The sequence below is a fragment of the Mustelus asterias genome, chromosome 13, assembly GCF_964213995.1.
Source record: "Mustelus asterias chromosome 13, sMusAst1.hap1.1, whole genome shotgun sequence".
Classification (NCBI taxonomy): domain Eukaryota; kingdom Metazoa; phylum Chordata; class Chondrichthyes; order Carcharhiniformes; family Triakidae; genus Mustelus; species Mustelus asterias.
The window spans coordinates 7,667,857-7,695,091 of NC_135813.1; the positions used below are offsets into that span (position 1 = coordinate 7,667,857).

The following is a 27,235-nucleotide window of genomic DNA, read 5'->3' on the forward strand; positions in this document are numbered from 1 at the left end:
GGAGACATGGGGTGGGATCTTCCGATCCCTGTCGCCCCAAGCCGGAAAATCCTGCCCGAGGTCAATGGACTTTCGCATGGTCCCACCCGTCCACCCGTCCGTCCGCTATGATATCTGTGGCAGGTGGGATGGGAAAAATCCGTAACTGGTTTTAAATCCCAACACAGCAGCTGATGGAATTTGAATTCATTTAATAAATCTGGAATTGAAGCCAGTTTTGGTAATGGTGATGATGACAACTATGGTTGATTGTCATAAAAACCCATCTGATTCGCTGATGCCACTTGAGGGAAGGAATTCTGCTGCCTTTACCTGGTTTAACCCTACACAGTAGTTCAGAGCCACAGCAATGTGGTTGACTCTCAACTGCCCTTCGAATTGGCCCAGCAAGCCACTCAGTTCAAGGGCAATTTGGAATGGGCAAGAAATGCTGGCCAGCCAGCGACGCCCACAGCCCACACACGTGTGATGATGGGTGAGCCAGACCTGGTGCAGGTTAGAATATGAGCTCAAACTTTAAGAAGGTTGAAAGCTGGCTGGTCTGGTAACCTCTCCTGTGAAGCACCTGGGGATATTTCTCAGGTTCAGGGTAGTGGAAGAAACTGTTGGGTGCTGGGACAGGGATACACGGTACCAAAGATCATCATTTTTTATCATAGAATCACTACAGTGCAGAAGGAGGCCATTTGGCCCATCAAGTCTGCACCAACAACAATCCCTCCCAGCCCCTATCCCCATAACTTCACGTATTTGCCCTGCTAATCCCCTTGACACTGAGGGGTAATTTACCATGGTCAATCAGCCTAACCTGCACATCTTTGAATCTGTCATGTTATTTACTGGGCAATAACTTCGCTCACTCCAACCCTTTCTTTTTCTTGACACCTCTGAAGCAAACACAAAACTTATATTCAAATCTTCAAACAAATATGTTTGATGTGTTTATTGTTTGTTGTAACATTGTGTCTTTTTGAGTTAAATGCGCTTCCCTGTTGGGTACATTGTTCAGACAGGTTCAATACTGTTATGTTTGTGTTCTCAAAGTGCTTCCCCTTATTTTGAGGCTATGCCCCCTAATTCTAGTTTCACCCGCCAGTGGAAACAACTTCCCTGCTTCTATCTTATCTATTCCCTTCATAATCTTATATGTTTCTATAAGATCTCCCCTCATTCTTCTGAATTCCAGTGAGTATAGCCCCAGTCTACTCAGTCTCTCCTCATAAGCCAACCCTCTCAACTCCGGAATCAACCTAGTGAATCTCCTCTGCACCCCCTCCAGTGCCAGTATATCCTTTCTCAAGTAAGGAGACCAAAACTGTACACAGTACTCCTGGTGTCGCCTCACCAGCACCTTATACAGCTGCAACATAATCTCGCTGTTTTTAAACTCCATCCCTCTAGCAATGAAGGACCAAATTCCATTTGCCTTCTTAATTACCTGCTGCATCTGCAAACCAACTCCTTGAGATTCCAGCACAAGGACACCCAGGTCCCTCTGCACAGCAGCATGCTGCAATTTTTTACCATTTAAATAATAGTTGGGGCGGCACGGTAGCACAGTGGTTAGCACTGCTGCTTCACAGCTCCAGGGCCCTGGGTTCGATTCCCGGCTTGGGTCACTGTCTGTGTGGAGTTTGCACATTCTCCTCGTGTCTGCATGGGTTTCCTCCGGGTGCTCCGGTTTCCTCCCATAGTCCAAAGATGTGCGGGTTAGGTTGATTGGCCATGCTAAAAATTGCCCGTTAGTGTCCTGAGATGCGTAGGTTAGAGGGATTAGTGGGTAAATGTGTAGGGATATGGGGGTAGGGCCTGGGTGGGATTGTGGTCGGTGCAGACTCGATGGGCCGAGTGGCCTCTTTCTGTACTGTAGGGTTTCTATGATTTCTATGATTTCCATTTTGCTGTTATTCCCACCAAAATGGATGACCTCACATTTACCAACATTATACTCCATTTGCCAGACCCTCGCCCACTCACTTAGATTATCTATATCCCTTTGCAGACTTTCAGCGTCCTCTGCACACTTTGCTCTTCCACCCATCTTGGTGTCATCTGCGAATTTTGGCCCCAACTCCAAATCATCTATGTAAATCGTAATTTGTCAGCATAGTGCACAAGAAACAATACTTTTCACTGTATTCCAGTACATGCGATGATAAATCAAATCGAAAGGTGCTCAGGTGGAATCTCCTGAGCACTTCAGAAGTGTTGGACTATGGAATTGTTAAAGATGTACCAGCTGAGGAGCAGGGTGGCATATCCAGAGAGTTCCCTACTGGTGGACTGTTGTCAGTTTGCAGCCCTCAGTAATATCATGGAACTCCCTGGCTATCTTTTGCATTCTTACTGCTGTCTCCAGCCTGTAATGCCAGGTGATTTTAGGTTCCGGAGAGTGCATTTACCTCAAATAGACGCAATATTTCAATGAATAATAAGTACACTTGTTGCCCATCTCTCATGTCTTTAGCTATATTCTTGCCCTTGCCCCATCCCGATCTCTTCTAATGGCAGTGTGAAGAATCAACGAGGGAAAGTGTAGTCAGATCATTCAGGGAACTCTCACTTCTAGTAAATGGCCTTCTCTACTGAAATGTAAATGTTGCCTTTGCAAAGGAAATCAGATTGAGATTAGAGTTCTTTCTTTCACTCTGCTTCAATGCCCTGGAGTATGTAAACCCGTGGTATGTCGGCTCTCTAAATAGGCGCCATTATTCCTGCTCAAAATGGAAATGAGTGGAGAATTTCCCTGTCACTTGTGCCTGGTGTCTGCAGTGCTGGAATTGATTGCGGTTGATTTTAATTACACTATTTATATTATGTAGCTATCTTCCACTCACTGTTTTCATCTGGAAAAAGTCACCCTGCTTTTATCAGATCTTGCTGTAGGTTTGGTCATGAGTTATGTTTTGCAGTAATTCATAGAAGTCCTTTAAATAGACTCTGTAGACTGTTTGCTGTAGTGAAATAGACTGTTTGCCATGGATCCTGCCATGAATACTACCCTACCTCAAATTCTTAGCTGACATAGTAGACATTCTGTAGAATATATGTTCAAGACAGTGATACTGGTGCATTTATGACTACATTAACACTTCATCTGTTGCATCTCTGTGATGTAGTTTCACATATTCATTTATGTTGAATATAGAAACAAAGAAGATAGGAGCAGGAGGAGGCCATTTGGCTCCTCAAGCCTGCTCCGCCATTCATCACGATCATGGCTGATCGTCCAACTCAATAGCCTAATCCTGCTTTTTCCCCATAACCTTTGATCCCATTCACCCCAAGTGCTATATCCAGCCACCTCTTGAATACATTCAACGTTTTGGCATCAACTACTTCCTGTGGTAATGAATTCCACAGGCTCGCCACTCTTTGGGTCCCCCTCACCTCCATCCTAAATGGCCTACCCTGAATCCTCAGACTGTGACCCCTGGTTTTGGACTGAGATGGTGCAGTGTAAATCTCCAGAATAAAGGTTAGATTTGACTCTAGAGCAGGAAGGTATGAGACTCTCCAAGGAGAGGCTTAGATTTGACATAATAAAGTTCACGCTTCTGAGCAGCTTTTTAAAGTGGACTCAAATTGATTTGAACACTTTAGCAAATACAGGTACACCTGCTTGCTTTCTCTAAGCATTGAAATTTTAACCTTAGAGAGGACCTCTTAGACTTGGAGTTTAAATGTGCCATTGGAGATGGTAAAAACGACACAAACATATTTCCAGCTTTGGATCACTGACCTATGAAAATAAATTGAGCCTCAATTAATTGTAAATCAGGTGGGATTGCCAATTTAGTGTGCAATTAAGGTCAATTTTGTACTAAATTAAGCACATACCCTTTGGAAACCGTGCAAACTGTCCAGACTTATTTCGTACTTCATGTCAGAACGGGTTTTAATCCTTCCAGACTGGCCTGAAGTCAAGCTCGGGTCCGAGAAAGGTTTGTGTCTAACCCATTTCTCCACCCAGTCCCATATCCCATTTTGAGATTCTCTCTGTTTCTGCATTGGCAGGCTGCCATTCTGTCAGTGCTGGAGGAACTCCTATTGATTTTCCAGCATCAGCAACCTGCCCATTGACCCTAACTGGATGGTGAGCACGCCCTCTGACCATAATTTGGCCATTCTTTGGAAAATGAGTGACTATTTCCAATATCGAGCAGAATCAGGTGTGCAGCCTGATCTTGGCGTCAGAGTCACAATCCTAAAACAAAATCCTGTACTGTGCTAAATGCAAATCTGCCAGCGATTTGTTCAAAAGTTATTTAAATGGGAGGGAAATTCAAAGGGAACATGAGAGACCATGGCTAACCAGAAAAAAAGTATGCTCTTCCAAACAAAAAGCTAATTGCCTAAAATTACACTATTGATGGCCAAAGTGTATAACTGTTTCGCCCATATTTCGAGTGCTTAGCAGTCTATCCACCTTATTAGCCTTCATAATTTTTTTAGTTCAGTTGTGACACATGGGGGTGCTGGCTGGCCAGCGTTTATTATGATGTGGAGATGCCGGCGTTGGACTGGGGTGGACACAGTAAGACGTCTCACAACACCAGGTTAAATTCCAACAGGTTTATTTGGTAGCAAATACCATAAGCTTTCGGAGCGCTGCTCCTTCGTCAGATGGAGTGGAAATGTGCTCTCAAACAGTGCACAGAGACACAAAATCAAGTTACAGAATACTGATTAGAATGCGAATCCCTACAGCCAGCCAGGTCTTGTCGCTGTGCACTGTTTGAGAGCACATTTCCACTCCATCTGACGAAGGAGCAGCGCTCCGAAAGCTTATGGTATTTGCTACCAAATAAACCTGTTGGACTTTAACCTGGTGTTGTGAGACTTCTTACAGCATTTATTACCCATCCCTATTTGCCCTTGAGAAGGTGGTGGTGAGCTGCCTCCTTGAATCGCTGCAGTCCACGTGCTGTGGGTTGACCCACAATGCCGTTAGGGAGGCAATTCCAGGATGTTGGCCCAGCGACTGCGAAGGAACGGTGATATATTTCCAAGTCAAGATGGTGAATGGCTTGGAGGGGAACTTGCAGCTGGTGGTGTTCCCATTTATCTGCTGCCTTGTCCTTCTAGATGGTAGCCGTCATGGGCTTGGAAGATGCTGTCTAAGGATCTTTGGTGAATTGCTGCAGTGCATCTTGTAGACCGTACACGCTGCTGCTACTGTGCGTTGGTATTGGAGGAAGCGGGTGTTTGTGGATGTGGTGCCAATCAAGTGGGTTGCTTTGTCCTGGATGATTGGATGGTGTCAAGCTTCTTAAGTGTTGATGGAGCTGTACTCATTCAGGCAAGTGGGGAGTATTCCATCACACTCCTGACGTGTGCCTTGTGGATGGTGGACAGAATTTGGGGAGTCAGAAGGTGAATTACTCGCCACAGTATTCCTAACCTCTGACCTGCTCTTGTAGCCACTGTGTTTATATGACGAATCCAGTTGCGTTTCTGGTCAATGGTAACCCCAGGGATGTTGACAGTGGGGGATTCAGTGATGGTTACACCATTGAATGTCAAGGGGCAGTGGTTGGATTGTCTCTTATTGGTGATGGTCATTGAACAAAGAACAAGGAAAATTACAGCACAGGAACAGGCCCTTCGGCCCTCCAAGCCTGCACCGACCATGCTGCCTGACTGAACTAAAACCCCCTACCCTTCCGGGGACCATATCCCTCTATTCCCATCCTATTCATGTATTTGTCAAGACGCCCCTTAAAAGTCACTACCGTATCCGCTTCCACTACCTCCCCCGGCAACGAGTTCCAGGCACTCACTACTCTCTGTGTAAAAAATCTGCCTCATACAGCTCCTTTAAACCTTGCCCCTCGCACCCTAAACCTATGCCCCCTAGTAATTGACTCTTGCACCCTGGGAAAAAGCTTCTGACTATCCACTCTGTCCATGCCCCTCATAATCTTGTAGACTTCTATCAGGTTGTCCCTCAACCTCTGTCGTTCCAGTGAGAACAAACCAAATTTCTCCAACTTCTCCTCCTAGCTAATGTCCTCCATACCAGGCAACATCCTGGTAAATCTTTTCTGTACCCTCTCCAAAGCCTCCACATCCTTCTGGTAGTGTGGCGAGCAGAATTGAACACTATATTCCAAGTGCAGCCTAACTAAGGTTCTATAAAGCTGCAACATGACTTGCCAATTTTTAAACTCAATGCCCCAGCCGATGAAGGGAAGCATGCCGTATGCCTTCTTGACTACCTTCTCTACCTGCATTGCCACTTTCAGTGACCTGTGCACCTGTACACCCAGATCCTTTTGCCTATCAATACTCTTAAGGGTTCTGCCATTTACTGTATATTTCCTATCTGTATTAGACATTCCAAAATGCATTACCTCACAAACTCCATCTGCCATCTCTCCGCCCAAGTCTCCAACTGATCTGTATCCTCTGATGGTCCTCATCGCTATCCGCAAATCCATCAACATTTGTGTCGTCCGCAAACTTACTAATCAAACCAGTTACATTTTCCTTCAAATCATTTATATATATTACAAACAGCAAAGGTCCCAGCACTGATCCCTGAGAAACACCACTTGTCACAGCCCTCCATTCAGAAACCCACCCTTCCACTGCTACCCTCTGACTTCTTTGACTGAGCCAGTTTTGTATCCACCTTGCCAGCTCACCTCTGATCCCATGTGACTTCACCTTCTGCATCAGTCTGCCATGAGGGACCTTGTCAAAGGCCTTACTGAAGTCCTTGTAGACAACATCCACTGCCCTACCCTCTCTCATCAATCATCTTTGCCACTTCCTCGAAAAACTCGATCAAGTTCGTGAGACACGAGCTCCCCTTCACAAAACCATGTTGCCTCTCTCTAATAGTCCACTTATTTCCAAGTGGGAATAAATCCTGTCTCGAAGAATCCTCTCCAATAATTTCCCTACCACTGATGTAAGGCTCACCGGCCTGTAATTACCTGGATTATTCTTGCTACCCTTCTTAAACAAAGGAACAACATTGGCTATTCTCCAATCCTCTGGGACCTCCCCTGTAGCCAGTGAGGATACAAAGATTTCTCACAAGGCCCCAGCAATTTCCACCTTTGCCTCTCTCAGTATTCTGGGGTAAATCCCATCAGGCCCTGGGGACTTGTCTACCTTAATGTTTCTTGGCATTGCTTGGCATTTGTGTGGCGCGAATGTTACTTGCCACTTGTCAGCCCAACTGATTCTTCCTTCTCCAAGACCATGTTCATTCTACTTACAAGTAAGGAAAGTGTGATTAGTTCACACCTGTTCAAGAGTCGATATTAAAGTAACAGCAATAAGCAAAGTACTGTGGATGCTGAAATCCGAAACAGGAACTGAGAATGAATTGGACAACTTTCATACGTATCCCGTATCGATGTAAACCCACCTTGACTCTTAGAGCTAATGGTTCAGTCTAGCTTGAATATGAAACCACACAGAATGCATTTAAACACAAGATGCAGAACACTCTTCATAGGTAATGCCTCACTGCATTACCCTCCCCTCTGCTCAAGGAAGAAGCAGAGAGTCCTCAGACACTCTTGGTGGAGATGGACGTATAGAAGGACTGGACATCCATAGTGAAGAGAAGGTTATGGCCAGGCAACTGGAAATTGTTGATATGACCTAGGGCATCAGAAGAATCATGAATGCAGGCGGAAAGACTGGACAAGGGGAGAGAGGATGATGTCAAGATCGGAAGAAATGAGTTCCGTGGGACAGGAACCGGCTGATATGATGGGCCAACCAGGGCAGTCCTGTTGGTGGATTTTGGGAGGGAGGTAGAAATGGGCCGTGCAGTGTTGGGGGGATAATGGAGTTGGGGGCTTCCTCCGACCTCCCCCTGAACCATGACCCTGCTACCAAACATCAATGGGGCAATTCTCCCATCCCGACGCGCTAATTTTTTAGCACGTTGGGCGGGAGATTCGCATGTGCGCCAATTCATGAGATTCGTACATGCATTTCCCACACCCGTGCAACTCGCAGCATCAGGTATCCTGCGCGATCGGGACCATGCTGGGACCAGCAGGTAAGTTATTTTAATCTTATTTTAATAGTTAATTGTAATTATCGGGCCTGGGACTGAATTCTCCAGGCCCCGATAGCATCTCCCACCCCGCCAGTACAAGTTCACTCCAGTGGGGTTCAGAGTAGCTCTCCACTTTCAGGGAACACCCCGCTGGAGTGAATGGGGGGGACAATTGGGGCCCCAGGGGGTTGGGTGGCAGGGGGCTGGTGCCCACTGGGCATGGGCACCCAGGTGGTGCCAGCCTATGACCCCTGGTACTGCCCGGGGCAAAGTATCTATGCCCAGATGGCACCTTGGCACTGCCCATCGGGCATGGGGTGGTGCCAAGGGGGGGGCCAATGGGAGGGTCAGCTGGGGGCAATTGGTGGGGGTGGGGATCCACTGCCACTCTGCATTGGGGTCGATCGAGGCTGGAGTAAGGCCAGCGATTGGAGCGGGCTGGGGGGGGTGATCTGCTAGGGTGGGGGGTTGGGGGTCTGCCTCCCATGGAGGGGCCTGCCGAGGTTGAGGGGTTTGTCACTACTGGGGCATGGGCTGGAGATCAGGACGCTCCTGGGCTGTGGGGTGAGGGAGGAGTTTGGGGCTGGCCCGGGAATGGACGGGGGAGCTGCAATGGGAGCTGCGATCAGGCCATGGTAGGTGGGGTGGAGGGGCAGCACTGCGAGGGTCCCGGGCTGGCCAGTGATCGAGCTGACCAGCAAACTGCAGGCTGGCAGTTCGGGACCACTGCGTGTGTGCTGAGTACCGTATCTGTCAGGCTCCGGTGTGAATAAGTCCCGTCCCGTCTCTCTCTCTCCTCCTCCTCCTCCCCCCCCCTCCCCCCTCCCCCCTCCCCCCCCCCCCCCCCCTTTAATATTGTGACCTCTGCATTGCACAGAGTCTGGGAGATTCGAGTCTGAACTCCCACTGAAAAAACAATCGGGAATTGTTTTCCCTGAATTCAGCACTTAGAACCTTTTTGGGAGAATAGCCCCACAAGACATTGTTTCCAGACTGTCACTGACCTCATTGCCTCTGGAGATCTTCCCTTCACAGCCTTTTAACAATCCCCATATGTCACCACTCTCCACCTGGCTGAACTTGTTCTGTCGCTAAATAATTTCTCCTTAACTTGTCTCATTTCCTGCAAATAAAAGGTGTGGCAGTGGGCACCCACATGGGCCTCAGTTAAGCCTGTCTTTTTGTGGGTTATGTGGAACACTGTTTGTTCCAGTCCTACTCAGGCTCATTGCCGCAACTCTTTTCCCGTTACATCGATGACTGTATTGGTGCTGCTTCATGCTCTCATCTGGACCTAGAAAGATTTATCAATTTTTGCTTCCAATTTCGACCCCTCTCTCACCTTCGCATGGCCCATCTCCGACACTTCCTTTCTTTGGTCTCTCTGCCTCCATTTCTGGTGTTAGACTGGCCATCTATACTCATTACATACCCATTGACTCCCGCAGCCAACTTGACTACAGCTTCTCACACTGCTTCCTGAAGAACTACATCCTATTCTCCCAGATTCTCCACATCTATCACATCTGTTCTAATGATGCGACCTTCAAAAATGGTGCTTCTGACATGTCTTCCTTTTAGCTTAACAGAGGTTCTCCCACCTGTGGTTGACAGGGAACTCAACTGTGTTTGACCCATTTTCTGCACCACTGCCCTCACCCCTTTCCCTACCCCGTCCAGAACCATAATAGGGTCCTCTTTGTCCTCACTTTGCATCCCACCAGCCACTCTTCCATCACGCCCAGCTGCCTATCCCCTTCCCACGGCACCTTGCCTTGCAATCACAAAAGGTGCAATACCTGCCCCTTTATCTCCTCCCTCCTCGAAGCCCCAAACACTTGTTTCAGGGTTAGCAGTGTTTCTGTGGTCTACTGTATTGGCTGCTCCCAGTGAAGTCTCCTCTACACTGGAGAGACTAAATGCATTCTGGGTGACAGCTTTACAGGACATCTGCACTCTGTCCGCAAGCATGACCCCCAACCTTCCTGTTGCTGCCATTTTAACTCTGCACCTTGCTCTCATGCCCACATGTCCGTCTCTGGCCTGCTGCAATGCTGCAGTGAAGCCCAGCACAAACTGGAGGAACAGCATCTCATCTTCCAATTAGGCACATAACAGCCCTCAGGATTGAACACTGAGTCCATGACCTTTCTCCTTAATCTTAGATTCACTCACCAACCAACCAAATACATCTCTTGTTCTTTAGTTTGCTACATCTTATTGCAATCTCTCCCAGCTACAGTGCAATATCCAACACATATTCCCTCTCTTTAGTTCTGATAAACCAGTTTTTGGCTGAGGAGAATCATCATGGGTGTTGTTAAATTACTTGTTATGCTGCAGTTGGTGTGAAAGTCAAGTGGTGAGGCATTACCTCCTGAAGAGTATTGTGCACCTAGAATCGTAGAATTCCAACAGTGCAGAAAGAGGCCATTCAGCCCATTGAGTCTGCACCGACAGCAATCCCACCCAGGCCCTATCCCCGTAATCCCACATATTTACCCTGCTAATCTCCCTGACATTAAGGGGCAATTTAACATGGCCAGACAACCTAAACTGCACATCTTTGGACTGTGGGAGGAAACTGGAGCACCTGGAGGAAACCCACGCAGACACGGGGAGAATGTGCAAAATCCACACAGGCTGAAATTGAACCTCTTGCTTAAATGCATTCTGGATGGCTTCACATTCCAGCTAAACTGAACCATTAGTCTCAGGAGTCGAGGTGGTTTTACACTGATGTGAGATGTATATGAAAGTTGGCCAATAAATAGAACTGGTGCTTAAGTGTTATTGTGCGGCATCCTGCGACAAGTCTAAATCTTTCTATTTAAACGGGATGAACACAGTGTTTTATATTTGACATTTTCATGGGTATTTTCTTTCAATTTCAATCTTGAGTTCCTTCCAAGATGGTGGAAACTGAATCTTAAGTACTGGAATCAGTGTCTTGGCAGTACTGCTATATTGGGCAAGATTTGGCACAGCTCCAACTGATCCTGTTCTTGAGCTGAAGTTTCTACTGGAGTAGTGTGTGCAGTTTTGGTCCCCTTATTTGCGAAAGGATATATTGGCCTTGGAGGGAGTGCAGAGAAGGTTCACCAGGTTGATACCGGAGATGAGGGGTATAGCTTATGAGGAGAGATTGAACAGATTGAGTCTGTACTCGTTGGAGTTTAGAAGGCTGAGGGGTGATTTTATAGAGACATATAAGATAATGAAGGGGCTGGATAGGGTAGAGGTAGAGAGATTCTTTCCACTTAGAAGGGAAACCAGAACTAGAGGGCACAGCCTCAAAATAAGTGGGGGCCGGTTCAGAACAGAGTCGAGGGGGAACTTCTTCTCTCAGAGGGTAGTGAATCTCTGGAATTCTCTGCCCATTGAAGTGGTGGAGGCTACCTTGTTGAATATGTTTAAATCACGGGTAGATAGATTTCTGATCAATAAGGGAATTAAGGGATATGGGGAGCAGGCGGGTAAGTGGAACTGATTCGCTTCAGGTCAGCCATGATCTTGTTGAATGGCGGGGCAGGCTCGAGGGGCTAGATGGCCTACTCCTGCTCCTATTTCTTATGTTCTACTATGTTTAAAACTTAACAAACAAATTTGTCCGCAAAACTTTTAAAAGGAAGACCAAATCCCCATCAGAATCTTTTTGCTGGGTATTATGTTTTAACAGCAAAGGGCTATTACTGCATTTGGCCTACTTTTTGTGGGCTTTTTTGGAGAAAATAGTTTGAGTCGTCATTGCTCCCGTTTCTGGAATCTCTGTTTGTAGAAATTCCATTCCAAAATCTACTGACTCCTCTGATTTTTGCAAGATTGCTCTGATAAAAATGGAGCCACCTGCAATTGATGGTTGCTCAGTAGTTTTGCCTACCGTGGTGTCGCTTTTAACCAGCACCTCAGTGCCGATTTTATGCTCCAGAACCTCTGTGAATCACGTAGCTGTTTTCTGTAACCGTGATAATTTGTCAGCGAGGTGAACTTGCAAAATAATAACTGCTTTTGGCGAGGATATTGGGAGTGAGTGCAATGTCTTTAGCAGCTCAGTTCCCGGTGTGAATAACTGATGTTATTAGTGTGGTGTTGGAAATTTCACTTGACACAGATTATCAGCACGGAGGCAATATTGACCCAGGCAGTAGGTATAATAATGCCATAAAATACAGCTAGGTCTGTGCAAGTAAATAGGACTAATAATGTGCCACTCTGTAAACTATCTAAATCAGACCTCCTTCAACACCCGCAATTGGACTGAAATATGTGTGAACTTACTATTACAAAAATATTCGTTACACTGTCATTCATTTGTAAGGTTAATTTATCACATGTACCTGTTCCAACTTGTAAAAATTGATCTCCAAAGGGGTTGAGGCCATGATTTCAGGATGGTTTTGACTTTGACTTTCAGCCATGAATGAACCTCTTGGTTTTCCTCCCAGTTCCTATCCAGCATCCAAGTTCCTTCTCCTGGTTTTCAAAGCATATGGAATGTCTGGCTGTGCTTTCCAACTGCTGTGTGAGTGTAAGTTGTTACTAATCTGGGACATTTCCTGGAATTCGCTGCCACATGGAGTGGTTGAAACAAATAGTATAGAAGCATTTAATATAAGCATATAAGGGAGAAGGTAATAGAGGGTGACTGATAGATTTAGTGAGGAAAGATGGGATGAGTGCAGTGGGTTGGTTGGGCTGAATGGCCTGTTTCTGTGCCTGTTGTCCTGTATAATGGTCTTTTCTAATCTCGACTTTATGGCTTGCCTTGTCTTCTCACCTACTCTTTGCAATATTAGCGATGCCCTTCACTTTGATGCCCCCATCGTATAGGTTTCTGTTTTTATAAATGGAATTTTGCCAGAAGTGAACAGCAAGAATAGAAATTGTGAACCAGTCGCACGCTTTAGAAATTATTGCAGTATTTGAGATGGATGGAAATAGGACAAAAAATGTAACGTATACGGGAGCGCTGCCCTCTGGTTGAACAAATAGCTCGCCTTCCTTCTCTCAATGCCCCGAAAGGCCACCTTGCTTCTGAGCGATTGGATAAATTAGGCATGAATGTTTACCTCCATTCCTCCCTGCCTCCCCCTCTCACCCACCAATTCCAGGAATAATTGGATTCAAATGAATTGTCACGTTATAAATTAGGCCAACAGTATAAGCCACAAATTGAGCTGGTACGATGACACTGCTGCCTCACAGCACTAGAGACCCGGATTCAATTCCCGGCTTGGGTCACTGTCTGTGCAGAGTCTGCACGTTCTCCCCGTGTCTGTGTGGGTTTCATTCGGGTGCTCTGGTTTCCTCTCTGTCCCAAGATGTGCGGGTTAGGTTGATTGGCCATCCTAAATTGCCCCTTAGTGTCGGGGGGATTAGCAGGGTAAATAGATGGGGTCACGGGGATTTGATTTGATTTATTATTGCCATATGTATTAGTATACAGTGAAAAGTATTGGTTTTTGCATGCTATACAGACAAAGCATACAGTTCATAGAGAAGGAAAGGAGAGGGTGCAGAATGTAGTGTTACAGTCATAGCTAAGGTATAGAGAAAGATCAACTTAATATGAGGTTGGTCCATTCAGAAGTCTGATGGCAGCAGGGAAGAAACTATTCTTGAGTTGGTTGATACGTTGATTTCTCAGAAGACTAAGGAAATTTGGCATGTCCGCTACGACTCTCACCAACTTTTACAGATGCACCATAGAAAGCATTCTTTCTGATTGTATCACAGCTTGGTATGGCTTCTGCTCTGCCCAAGACCACAAGGAACTACAAAAAGTTGTGAATGTAGCCCAGTCCATCACGCAAACCAGTCTCCCATTTATTGACTCTGTCTACACTTCCCGCTGCCTCGGCAAAGCAGCCAGCATAATTAAGGAGCCCCCACGCATCCTGGGTGTACTCTCTTCCACCTTCTTCCGTCAGGAAAAAGATACAAAAGTCTGAGGTTGCGTACCAACCAACACAAGAACAGCTTCTTCCCTGCTGCTGTCAGACTTTTGAATGGACCTACCCTGCATTAAGTTGATCTTTCTCTACACCCTAGCTATGACTGTACCACTTACATTCTGCACTCTCTCCTTTCCTTCTCTATGAACGATATGCTTTGTCTGTATAGTGTGCAAGAAACAATACTTTTCATTTTATGCTAATACATGTGACAATAAATCAAATCAAATCAAAACGTGACCTCAGTCTTTTGTATCTATTTCCCAACGGAAGAAGGTGGAAGTATGTCCGGGGTGCGTGGGATCCTTGATTATGCTGGCTGCTTTTCCGAGGCAGCGGGAAATGTAGGCAGAGTCAATGGATGGGAGGCTGGTTTGCATGATGGACTGCACTTTGTTCACAACTCTTTGTAGTTTCTTGCGGTCTTGGACAGAGGAGGAGCCATAACCAAGCTGTGATACGACCAGAAAGAGTGCTTTCTATGGTGCATCTGTAAAGGTTGGTGAGAGTCGTAGTGGCCTTGGTAGGATTGTTGTCGGTGCAGTCTCGATGGACCGAATGGCACTGTAGGAATTCTATGACTCTAAACCAGAAAATAAAATAAAATCTGACTGAAACCAATTGCGACAGGGAAAAAAACGAATCTACTGATGCAAGGTGACAATAGAGAGAGGTCATGTGGATCAAATGAGTTTTTGAAAAATTTATTCTGTGATGGGCTGTGGGAATCTTGGCCTGGCTAGTGTTTGTTGCCTATACCTAATTATAAGTGAACTGAGTGGCTTGCTAGACCATTTCAGAGGGCAGTTAAGAGTCAATTGTGAAAACCCAAAGAGGGAGATTCCCCTCCTTCACTCCCTATTTAAAACTTCAGCTCGTTGGAAATAATTATTTCCATTTATATTTTGGTAAACAGTAGGTTGTGATGACGTGATCAGGGGGTACTGTCTTGGACGCAGTTATTGAATTCAACTGTCTTGGCGCTAAATGAGCCAAGTATTGAGAGCATTGAAATCTCAGGACAATATAAGATTAGCTTTGACTGTGAATGGTAACTCAGATTCCTCACCTCTGTAAGTGCAATCACCTTTGCCAGCATGTGGCCACTTTCACTTCATCAGACTCTTGTTTTTGTGCCAATCTAGATTGCTGATTATTAACTGCAGTACAATTTCACAAGACTGGCATAAAAAAGGAGAGGAAAGTGTACAGGAAAAATCTGATCTTGATCTCAGATTGATGCACCCATATGTAAAGAATTCCCATGTGGGCTTGAGGACTGATGTTCTACTACTGTGCATTGCACAAGTCAGTATCTTCAGGAGGGATTGGGAGAACGATAGAAAACCTTACAGTAGAACCGAAGAAAACTTTGGGTAGCACGGTGGCACAGTGGTTAGCACTGCTGCCTCACAGCGCCAGGGACCCGGGTTCAATTCTGGCCTTGGGTGACTGTCTGTGTAGAGGCTGCACATTCTGCCCGTGGTGCATCTGGGTTTCCTCCCACAGTCCGAATGTCGTGCTGGTTAAGTGCATTGGCCATGCTAAATTCTCCCTCAGTGTACCCGAACAGGCGCCGGAGTGTGGGGGCTAGGGAATTTTTCATAGTAACTTCATTGCAGTGTGAACCATAAATAATTAAACTTCGTGCCATGTTTTAATTTGATTTAATCTTTTTACTTTTCTCTTGCAGGAATAGCCTTCAGAGGAGACATGGCAGATCATAGACCACAGATGAACAGGAATCAATGGGGAGCTGTTGACCAGTAATAGACGATGATTAGTTTTCTGTTAGCAAAGTCACTTTTCCTGGGGCTCCAATCATCGAGGGGACATTGCAGCAACCTGCCTTGATGCCTGTGATCCCGATCCCCCGCCGGGTGCGTTCCTTCCATGGCCCCCACACCACGTGTCTGCACTCGGCATGCGGCCCCGTACGGACCACTCACCTTGTCCGGACCAAGTACAACAACTTCGACCTTTACTTGAAATCTCGGTGGATGTACGGCTTCATCCGCTTTCTGCTGTACTTCAGCTGCAGCCTCTTTACGTCCATACTCTGGGTGGCACTCTCCATCCTCTTCTGCATCCAGTACTTCTCCATACGTGTGTCCCTGCGCTTTCAGTACAAGCTCTCCATAGTGCTCCTGCTGCTGGGGCGCAGGCGTGTTGATTTCAACACAATCAATGAACTCTTTATCTATGGGATCCATGTGACCATGCTGCTAGTTGGAGGACTGGGCTGGTGTTTTATGGTATTTGTTGATATGTAAATAAGAGTGCATGTGAAAAGAAACAGTTTTGAGCATTACAATGTAAAATATATTGTTTACAATCCTGCAAAAAGATTTATTTGCTTCTTTGTACTTAATTTGAAATCTATAAGAATCCCTACAGTGCGGAAGGATGCCATTCGGCCCACCGAGCCTGCTTTTACAACAATCCTACCCAGGCCCTACCCCGTAATGGGTGGCACGATGGCACAGCGGTTAGCACTGCTGCCTCACAGAGCCAGGGACCCAGGTTCAGTTCCCGGCTTGGGTCACTGACTGTGTGGAGTCTGCACGCTCTCCCCGTGTCTGCGTGGGTTTCCTCCGGGTGCTCCAGTTTTCTCCCACAGTCCGCCCTATAAGTCGAGGATTGTCCCCTCTCTCTCTCTTTCCCTTTTCCCCCCCCGCCTTCCCCCCACCCCTAGCTCATTGTATCTAATCTTCACTTTGTTATACAAAAGAAAGACTTGCATTCACCTAACATAAGAACTAGGAGCTGGAGTAGGCCATCTGGCCCCTCGAGCCTGCTCCGCCATTTAATAAGATCATGGCTGATCTTTTTGTGGACTCAGCTCCACTTACCCGCCCGCTCACCATAACCCTTAATTCCTTTACTGTTCAAAAATCTATCTATCTTTGTCTTAAAAACATTCAATGAGGTAGCCTCAACTGCTTCACTGGGCTGGGAATTCCACAGATTCACAACCCTTCGGGTTAAGAAGTTCCTCCTTAACTCAGTCCGAAATCTGCTCCCCCTTTATTTTGAGGCCATGCCGCCTAATTCTAGTTTCACCCGCCAGTGGAAACAACCTCCTTGCTTCTATCTTACCTCTTTCCTTCCAGTGTCTTTCGTGACCACGGAGCTTTTCAAAGCTTTCCAGCCAATGTAATCCCTCTTTGAAATGTAGTCACTTTTGTGATGTAGGAAATGTAGCAGCCAATTTGCACACAGCAAACTCCCACAACAGCAGTGTGATAATGGCCAGATAATCTCTTTTTGTGATGTTGACTGAGGGATTAAAAGCTGGCCAGGAAACTGGGGATAAATCCCCCACTCTTCTTTGTAATGCCTTTGGATCTCTTACAACCACCCAAACATGCAGATGGGACCTGGTTTAATGTTGAATGTCAAAAATGGCACTTTTGACACAGTAGCACTCCCTCAGTACTGTAATTATAGTATATTACATCTTGTAGACATGGGGGCCACTTGGTTGTTAAACCTATTGCCTAGCCTGGAATTATGCTATACAGACAAAATGGTTTCCTGGATACCCAATCTTCATACCTTGAGGGTAGAGCTGCTACAATTGTCTTTCATGCCCCATGGCTAGGGAACAAGTGAAAAATAATGAACCATTTGCGCCCCATGGCTGGGGAACAAGTGAAAAATAATGACCCACTGTTTGCCTATTGTATACATGTGGATGTTGGGGGATGATAGAGTATGCTGTGATTCTCTCTCAATTCAAAAAGTCTGACACCCATGGTCCTGTCTTTAGCCTGACCAGTCAATGGGGTGAGCAGTTGGGAGCGGAATGAGGCCTGTGGAACTGTACAGCAAGAAGCTGATGGGACGATTGCAATGGTTTTTAAAAAACAAATAGACGACCCCAGGTAATCTGTAAAAAAAAGGCTTTGGAAAGGTTAAAGCTGTACCAAAATAGAAGGGATGAAAGTGGAACATGAAAAGAGGAAACTGATTGGAAATGCAGAAGATTTTAAATTGTTACTGTCAGTGTTTGAAACACACCACTCTGCATTGTTTAGGAGGAAGGTGAGGTACCCGTCCCACATTTTAAATTGAGCATTGCACTGGAACAACGCAGGAGATCAAAATTAGAAATGTATCAGAATGGGAATTTAGTTGAAATGATGAGCCATAGGGAGGGTGTGCAATCATGTAGCAGCTATAATACTGCAGCTAGCAATCATGAGACTGAGCTCAAACCCCACTAAAGACAGTTCAGTACCTTGGATAATTGACAGATTACTGCATTGCCACTAAAATCCCAACTAGCTCATTAATGTCCTTTAGTGGTTGGAACCCACGATGGAGATGAGGCACTTTTTTCTTTTGTAAGAGTAAGTTGGTATGATCTGGAAGGGTCGTGGAAGCAGATTCAACAGAAATTTGGGGCACGGTGGCACAGTGGTTAGCACTGCTGCCTCACAGTGCCAGGGACCTGGGTTCGATTCCCGGCTTGGGTGACTGTCTGTGTGGGGTCTGCACGTTCTCGTCGTGTCAGCGTGGGTTTCCTTCGGGCGCTCTGGTTTCCTCCCACAGTCTGAAAGACGTGCTAGTTAGGTGCATTGGCCGTGCTAAATTCTCCCTCCGTGTACCCGAACAGGTGCCAGAGTGTGGCGACTAGGGGAATTTCACAGTAACTTCATTGCAGTGTTAATGTAAGCCTACTTGTGACACAAATAAATATCACAGAATCATATCATAGAACCCCGACAGTACAGAAGGAGGCCATTCAGCCCATCGAGTCTGTACCAACCATAATCCCACCCAAGCTCTATTCCCGTAACCCTCATTTACTAATCCCCTGACATTATGATCAATTCAACATGGCCAATTAACCTAACCCGCACATCTTTGGACTGTGGGAGGAAACCGGAGCACCCGGAGGAAACCCACACACAGCTGTGGAGAAAGTGCAAACTCCACACAGACAGTGACCTGTGGCTGGAATTGAACCCGGGTCCCTGGCACTGTGAGGCAGCAGTGCTAACCACTGTGCCACCATGCCGTAACTTAAAACGTTATATACTTGACAAGAAATTCTTTGTTGGGCTGTGATGAAAGTACAGGGGTGTTGAATTAATTGAGTAGCTTAAAGAGTTGGCACCAGTGTTTTGGGCCCAATGGCCTCCCTGTGTATTGTGTCACCCGACCTGGTCTATTGGTGAGTCTAGACCACATTCAATGGTTGACAATGTTTTATGACTTGGCTTTGCAAGCCATTTCTTTTTGTAACAACAGTAAGAAAGAGCCCATCACCATACTGTAGGGATGAAAAATAAATGTGGATTGCCAAATTGTCCACATTCTGACTACCTCCAACGAATTTCTGAGCACGGTAATGTGAAGGAAATAAATATCAATTGAGATTTCCATTAATTCCAAAATATTTCAACTTAATCTTCATGCTCATTCAGCTATCCTGCACCAGGGATTGAGTGCAGCTCTTGAAGACTTTTCCTTTACAGCTGCTTAGGCATAATGACTCTGTTATTATGTGAATTTATCTGAAATTTGGCATAGCATATCCAGGGCAAGCGTTAACAGTCCAATCCACTCAGCCTGGCATCTCCATTGGCTCCAAGCCTTCTGGAAAATTGCAGCTACAAATCACATCACACTTGTAGAAATCTGTGGCTTTTTTCAGACCATCTTAAATCGGGTGCAGTACAGGTACAGTGTCTCAAATCCGGCTATCCAAAAACCGGACAGTTTTCTGTTGGACGTTGCTGCCAGAACAGAGTAAGCATGGGAATGAAGAGGCTCATCTCAGAGGATGGAATCGAGGTGAGCTGTGCACACACAGGACCTGAGTCCATTGCAGTGATTTAAGATCTGCCTCCCTTCCAGCCTTCCCTATTCTCTCGACACAAAGCTGCCTGTTCCACCAGTGGGAACATAACCAACTGCAACATTCCCAGCTGCTTTCAGGTGAGTAGATCAGAAGTCAACTGTTTCTCTCTGTCCTTGCAAAATCTGTGCAAAGGAATCTTGTCCAAAATCTGACATAGCCTCAGTCCCTAGTTGCCAGATGAGTTATTTTAAGTCCGTTTAGAATCATAAAATCTTACAGTACAGAAGTAAGCCATTCGGCCCATCGAGTCTGCACCGACCACAATCCCACCCAGATCCTATCCCCATAACCCCATGCATTTACCCTAGCTGGTCCCCCTGACACTAAGGGGCAATTTAGCATGGCCGATCAACCTAACCTGCACATCTTTGGAGTCTGGGAGGAACCTGGAGGAAGCCCACGCAGACACGGGGAGAACATACAAACTCCACACAGACAGCTACCCAAGCCGGGAATCGAACCCGGATCACTGGTGCTGTGAGGGCGCACTGCTAACCACTGTGTCGCCCTTTAGTCATCTTGTTTTGAAATGTTTGTCCTGTATTGGGATTCCTTGGTACGCATACTTACATCTCTTCCTGACCTCCATCCTAAGATTGTACAGAAAATGGTTTAAAATGATGAGCACCTCCAGTTTGCAGTTGATTTCATATCTCCCAACAGGGTGTGGTCCATCAGATCAGTAATGGTTTCACTGGCTGAATGAGTGCATGGTAAAATATATAATGAAGTGAAGGTTAATCTGACCATTAATAATTTTATGTGTGCAGTTCTGGTTGCCACATTATACATAGGATATGCTTGCACTAGAGGGGACGTAGAGGAAATACACCAGGATGGAACATTTAAGTTATAAAGAGAAGTTGGGTAGGCTTGGGTTGTTTTCGTTGGGGCAGAGAAGACTGGGGGGTGTTGACCTGATTGAGATGTACAAGATTATGAGGGGCATGGACTGAGAGGATAAGGAGCAACTGTTCCCCTTAGTTGAAGGGTCAGCCACGAGGGAACATAGGTTCAAATTGAGGGGTAGGAGGTTTAGGGGGGATCTGAGGAAAAATCTTTACCCAGAGGGTGGTGACAGTCTGGAATGCGCTGCCTGGGAGGGTGATAGAGGCGGATTGCCTCATGTCCTTTAAAAGCACCTGGATGAACACTTGGCACGACATAACATTTAAGGCAAGTGCTGGTAAATGGGGTTATGTAGGAGGTCAGGTGTTTCTTATGTGTCGACACAGACTCAATGGGCCGAAGGGCCTCTTCTGCATTGTATGATTCTATGATAAGTGAGCTTTCCATGATATTATTCATGGGTTTTCTCAGGTGGCAGTATTTCGTGGCTAAACTAACCTGTGCCTCCTGTGTCAATCAAAGGACAGATGTAATTATTCGTAAACTTCAGGCTTCACATGAGATGGCACAGTGGATAGCACTGCTGCTTACAATGCCAGGGACCTGGTCTTGGTGTCTGTGTGGAGTTCTCCCCTTGTCTGCATGGATTTACACCGAGTACTCTGGTTTCCTCCCAGTCCAAAGATGTGCAGGTTTGGCGGATTGGCCAGACTGAACTGTCCCTTAGTTTGTGTGTATGTGTCTATAAACCCCTAGCGACAGACTAGTAACCTGTTCCAGGAATAATTAGCTACAGAAACGGATCAAAGTCTGACCTATGCACCTTCTAGGTGCAGAAAGGTTGAGAGAGAGAGACTTCACATGACATACATCTCTTGGATCCAAAACGATCCTTAAAAAAAGTGACAGCTAAGGTGTGATGAGTATGTACTCGATGCAAGAGTTTCTTTGAAAATATTCAATTAATTGTAAATGAAATAAATTTAGTCTCCTTTGATCAATTAAGATGGAGGTACTGCAGTTAAATTGGGAGGAGATGGTGTTTTAGTGGTAAATTCACTGGACTGGTAATCCAGAGGCCATGGTTAATACTCTGAGGACCTGGGTTTAAATCCCACCATGGCAGCTGGTGAATTAAACTTCAACTAATAATTTTGGAATTGAGAGTTAGTCTCAGTAATGGTGACCATGAAACTACCATCAATTGTCATAAAAACCCATCTGGTTCATTAAGGAAATCTGCCATCCTTATCTGGTCTGGTCCACATGCGACTCCAGACCCACAAAAATGTGGTTGACTTTTAACAGCGCTCTACAATGGCCAGGCAAGCCATTCCGTTCAAGGGCAATTAGGGATGGGTAACAAATGCTGACCTTGCCAACAATTCTCACATCCCATGGAAGATAAAAGAAACTCCCACTGTTGGCTCCAATCTGTAACTTCTTTTCCCCAATAACTAGGTTGATATTTAAAACTAGCCTTATCTCCAAGTGAAAATTCATTGACTAATATACTCCGCATAACCTTACTAACAGTAAATTTCAACTAAGCATCTTTATATAAAAAAATAGAGTTGACTAAGACCATTTCACTTACTGGAGCTCACCCATCATCAATAATAGCGTTCAGCTGCTGCTTAAATTATTCCTGAGTGTAAGTTTCCAATACCATAACAGGAAGTTCATTTCAAATGCTGAATGCAAATGTTCAGTTATCAAACCTACAGTTACGTTTAGCTGCTTTCAGCCCATTCCATTCTCTGCAAAAGACTAAGGAAATTTGACATTTCAGCTACGACTCTCACCAACTTTTACAGATGCACCATAGAAAGCATTCTTTCTGGTTGTATCACAGCTTGGTATGGCTCCTGCTCTGCGCAAGACCGCAAGAAACTACAAAAGGTCATGAATGTAGCCTAATCCATCACTCAAACTAGCTTCCCATCCATTAACTCTGTCTACACTTCCCACGGTCTCAGCAAAGCAGCCAACATAATTAAGGACCCCACGCACCCTGGACATTTTCTCTTCCATCTTCTTCCATCGGGGAAAAAATACAAAAGTCTGAGGTCACGTACCAACCGACTCAAGAACAGTTTCTTCCCTGCTGCCATCAGACTTTTGAATGGACCTACCTCGCATTAAGTTGATCTTTCTCTACACCCTAGCTATGACTGTAACATTACATTCTGCTCTCTCTCCTTTCCTTCTCTATGAACAGTATGCTTTTGTCTGTCTCATGCACAAGAAACAATACTTTTCACTGTATACTAATACATGTGACAATCAAATCTAATCCCACCACCGTTTTTTTATTTTTTTTATTTCAAAAATATACTTTATTCACAAAGAAAACTCTCAAATAAGACATTTCAAATGACAGATTCAATACTTACAAACAGTCCAATAAATGAATCATTTTTACCCTACAATACAGTGCTTATTTACAAAACATTACATTCATTACATTTCATTACTTAAAACTATGTACATACGTCATCCGAGTTTACTGTGTGCCGTTATTTTTCAGATTGGCACACAGTTACGCAGGCCGAGGGTATTCTGCAGTTACCTGGCCCTCGGTCGAGACGCTTTACACGGTGGCCTTTCCCCATTGTACCTTTGCGGCGGCTGCCCCAAGCTTGAGCGCGTCCCTCAGCACGGAGTCCTGGACCTTGGAATGTGCCAGTCTGCAACACTCGGTCGAGGACAATTCTTTCAGCTGGAAGATCAGCAAGTTTCGGGCGGACCAAAGCGCGTCCTTCACCGAGTTGATGACCCTCCAGCAGCAGTTGATATTTGTCTCGGTGTGCGTCCCCGGAAACAGCCCGTAGAGCACAGAGTCCTGCGTCACCGAGCTGCCCGGGACGAACCACGACAAATACCACTGCATCTCACTCCAGACCTTCTTTGCAAAGGCACATTCCCCAAGGAGGTGTGCGACCGTCTCATCAGCCCCGCAGCCACTTCGAGGACAGCGTGCGGTGAGGTTGAGCCCTCGGGCGTGCATAAAGGAGCTGACGGGGAGTGCCCTTCTCACCACCAGGCAAGCCAGGTCTTGGTGCTTGTTTGTGAGTTCTGGTGATGAGGCATTCTGCCAAATGACATTGACAGTCCGCTCAGGGAACCATCCGACAGGATCTGCCGTCTCCTTTTCTCTCAGGGCCTCAAGGACATTACGTGCTGACCACTGCTTGATAACCATGTGGTCAAAGGTGTGTTTCCGGAAGAATTTCTCCACGAAGGACAGGTGCTGCGATACGGTCCAACTACTTGGAGCGTTCCGCGGCAATGTGGCCAGACCCATCCTCCGCAACACTTGGGACAGGTAGAACCTCAAAAAATAGTGGTACTTGTTGTTAGTGTACCGAGGATCTACACACAGCTTGATGCAGCCGCACACAAAGGTGGCCATCAGGATGAGGGAAGCGTTGGGAACGTTTTTCCCTCCGTTCTCTGGAGATTTGTGCATCGCCTCCCTCCGGACACGATCCATCTTTGATCTCCAGATAAACTTGAAGATGGCCCAGGTCACTGTTGCTGCGCAGGACTTGGGGAGAGGCCACACCTGCGCCACGTACAGCAACACGGACAGGACCTCGCATCGGATCACAAGGTTCTTCCCAGTGATGGAGAGGGAGCGTTGCTCCCACAATCCCAATTTTTGTCTGGCTTTGGCGATGCGCTCCTCCCAGTTTTTGGCGGATGCCCCTGCCGCTCCAAACCATATCCCCAGCACCTTGAGGTAGTCTGCCTTGATGGTGAAGGGGACAAAGGATGTGTCAGGCCAGTTCCCAAAGAACATGGCCTCACTCTTACCCTGGTTGACTTTGGCCCCCGAGGCCAGCTCGAACTGCTCACAGACTCGAAGGAGCCTGCAAACAGACGAGGGGTCCGAGCAGAAGGCAGCCACGTCATCCATGTAGAGGGAGGCTTTGACTTGCGTCCCTCCGCTGCCTGGGATTGTAACCCCTTTGATGCCTGGGTCGCTTCTGAGGGCCTCAGCAAAGTGTTCAATGCAACACACAAAAAGGACGGAGGAGAAAGGGCAGCCCTGCCTGACTCCAGACCTGATCTGAAACCTATCTGATTCCCACCCATTGATTGAAACTGCGCTACTGATGTCTGTGTAGAGCAGTTGGATCCAATTGCGGATTCCCTCCCCAAAGCCCATTTTGGAGAGCACATCCATCATGTAGCTGTGCGATATTCTGTCAAACGCCTTCTCCTGGTCTAGACTGATGAGGCAGGTGTCCACCTGCCTGTCCTGCACGTAGGCGACCGTATCCCTGAGTAGCGCGAGGCTATCAGAGATCTTCCTGCCAGGTACAGCACAGGTTTGATCAGGATGGATCACTGACCCCAGAGCAGACTTGACCCGGTTGGCGATGACCTTGGCCAGAATTTTATAATCCACGTTCAATAGTGAAATGGCCTCCTTCTGCACTGTAGGGTTTCTATTCTATTATAAACCTTTACAAAGCAATGGTTTGGCCACAAGTGGAGTATTGTGTCCAATTCTGGGCACTGCGTTTTAGGAAGGATGGAAAGGTTTGGATGCAAGTTGTTCTCCTTGGAGAACAGAAGGTTGATTGGAGATTTGATAGAAGTATTTAAAATCATGACAGATCTAGACAGAGTAGGTAGAGAGAAACTGTTCTCATTAGTGGAAGGTTTGCGAACAGGAGGACACAGTTTCAAGACGATTGGCATTAGATACAAAGTCGAAACGAGGAGGACACTTTTCCCCAGCAAGTGGTTAGGATCTGGATTGTACTGCCTGAAAGGCTGGTGGAGGAAGATTCAACCGTGGCTTTCAAAAGGGAATTGGATAAACGCCAGAAGGGGGAATAGAATTGCCGTGTAATGGAAAAAGGTTATGGAAGTGGGGCAAGCTAAATTACCCTTGCAAAGAACCGGCACAGGCTCAACGGGCCAAATGGCCTCCTGTACTGGGACCATTCTATAGACTTCACACTTCTTCTGTCTGACAGTCGTTTTACTGAATGCTGAAAAATAGTACTAAATTTTATGTCTACAGTCATACTGCTTCCCTTTTTTTAACCCATCTGACTGCCCCTTTAATATGTTCCTATTGTTCTTCACTTTATCTCAATATCAGCCCCCCCCCCCCCCTCCACCCCTGTCCCAATCTTTGTGCCTTCTTGGTTGGTACACAATTCACAGAGGAACTAGATACATGCAGCATCAGTGCTGCATGTTGTTTAAGAGTGTAATTTAGGCTGGGGGCACAAGTGTTCCCATTTGTGCAAAGCACAAATCATTGTAAAATATACTCAAAAGAACAAAATACTCAAGAAGCTGGAAATCTGTAACAAAAACAAAAATACCGGAGGCAGCATCCAGGGAGAGAATATACATTGACGTTGGTACTCATGGTGCCTTTAGCAGGATGAAATCCCTGGCACTGATGCCACATGTATCTAGTTCCTCTGTGGATTGTGCACCAGTTGTTTCTCCAGGTGATTTATTCCCACTGGTTTCAGAGCTGTTACATTGGAGCTATTGATAACACACAATAGTCGCACTGCCCCCAAAACAATTTACACCACTGAAGATGGAACGGACCATTAAAATGTTTATATAAGTGAGCTCTCCGTGTTATTAGTCATGGATATTCTCAGGTTGTGGTACTTTGCATTGCATAAAACAATAGGTGGTCGGCAAGTAAAGTTTATTTATTAGTGTCACAAGTGGGCTTACATGAACACTGCAATGAAGTTATTGTGAAAATCCCCTGGTCGCCACACTCCGGTGCCTGTTCGGGTACACTGAGGGAGAATGTAGCACGGCCAATGCACCTAACCAGCACCAGAAGAGAAAATGCTGGAAAATCCCAGCATGTCTGGCAGCATCTGTAAGGAGAGAAAAGAGCTGACGTTTCGAGTCCAGATGATCCTTTGTCAAAGCTATGGGACGGCTTTGACAAAGGGTCATGTGGACTCGAAGCGTCAGCTCATTTTTCCCCTTACAGATGCTGCCAGACCTGCTGGGATTTTCCAGCATTTTCTCTTTTGGTTTCAGATTCCAGCATCTGCAGTAATTTATTTTTATTCACCTAACCAGTGTGTCTTTTGGAGTGTGGGAGGAAACCGGAGCACCCGGAGGAAACCCACGCAGACACAGGGAGAACATGCAGACTCTGCACAGACAGTGACCCAAACCAGGAATTGAACCCGGGTCCCTGGCGCTGTGAGGCAGCAGTGCTAACCACTGTGCTACCGTGTCGCCCCTAATTCCTGTGGATGGAGTGTCCCACTAACTTTGACCTGTGGGGAGCAACTACTCTACCACTCTCTTCCAAAGAAGAAAAGCTGATTGATACCCGATACATGCCTTCAATTTACTTTTTTCAAATAAAGGAGCTGTTATTATTTTGCTTTCTGACCACCCTGACTTGCTGAGGCCTCTCGAGTGTTTCAGCGGGTATACGGGACGACAAGCACATTTTATTTTATAAGCCCCCTTATTTTGTTTGTCTTTATGCTCCCCATGAATGGACCTCTGCTC

The 27,235-nt window shown here is 46.1% G+C and overlaps 1 protein-coding gene across 1 annotated transcript; it reads left to right on the top strand.

Annotated features, from left to right (window-relative positions):
- The first annotated feature begins 15,686 nt into the window (after nucleotides 1-15,686).
- On the top strand, nucleotides 15,687-17,229 carry tmem250 (transmembrane protein 250). The gene has a single exon (XM_078227576.1). The coding sequence runs from the start codon at nucleotides 15,837-15,839 to the stop codon at nucleotides 16,254-16,256; it is 420 nt and encodes a 139-aa protein (XP_078083702.1). The 5' UTR covers nucleotides 15,687-15,836; the 3' UTR covers nucleotides 16,257-17,229.
- Nucleotides 17,230-27,235: the final 10,006 nt, after the last annotated feature.

Coding starts and splice junctions, on each gene's coding strand:
- tmem250 (XM_078227576.1), top strand. CDS start 15,837: ATGCCTGTGATCCCGATCCCCCGCCGGGTGCGTTCCTTCCATGGCCCC.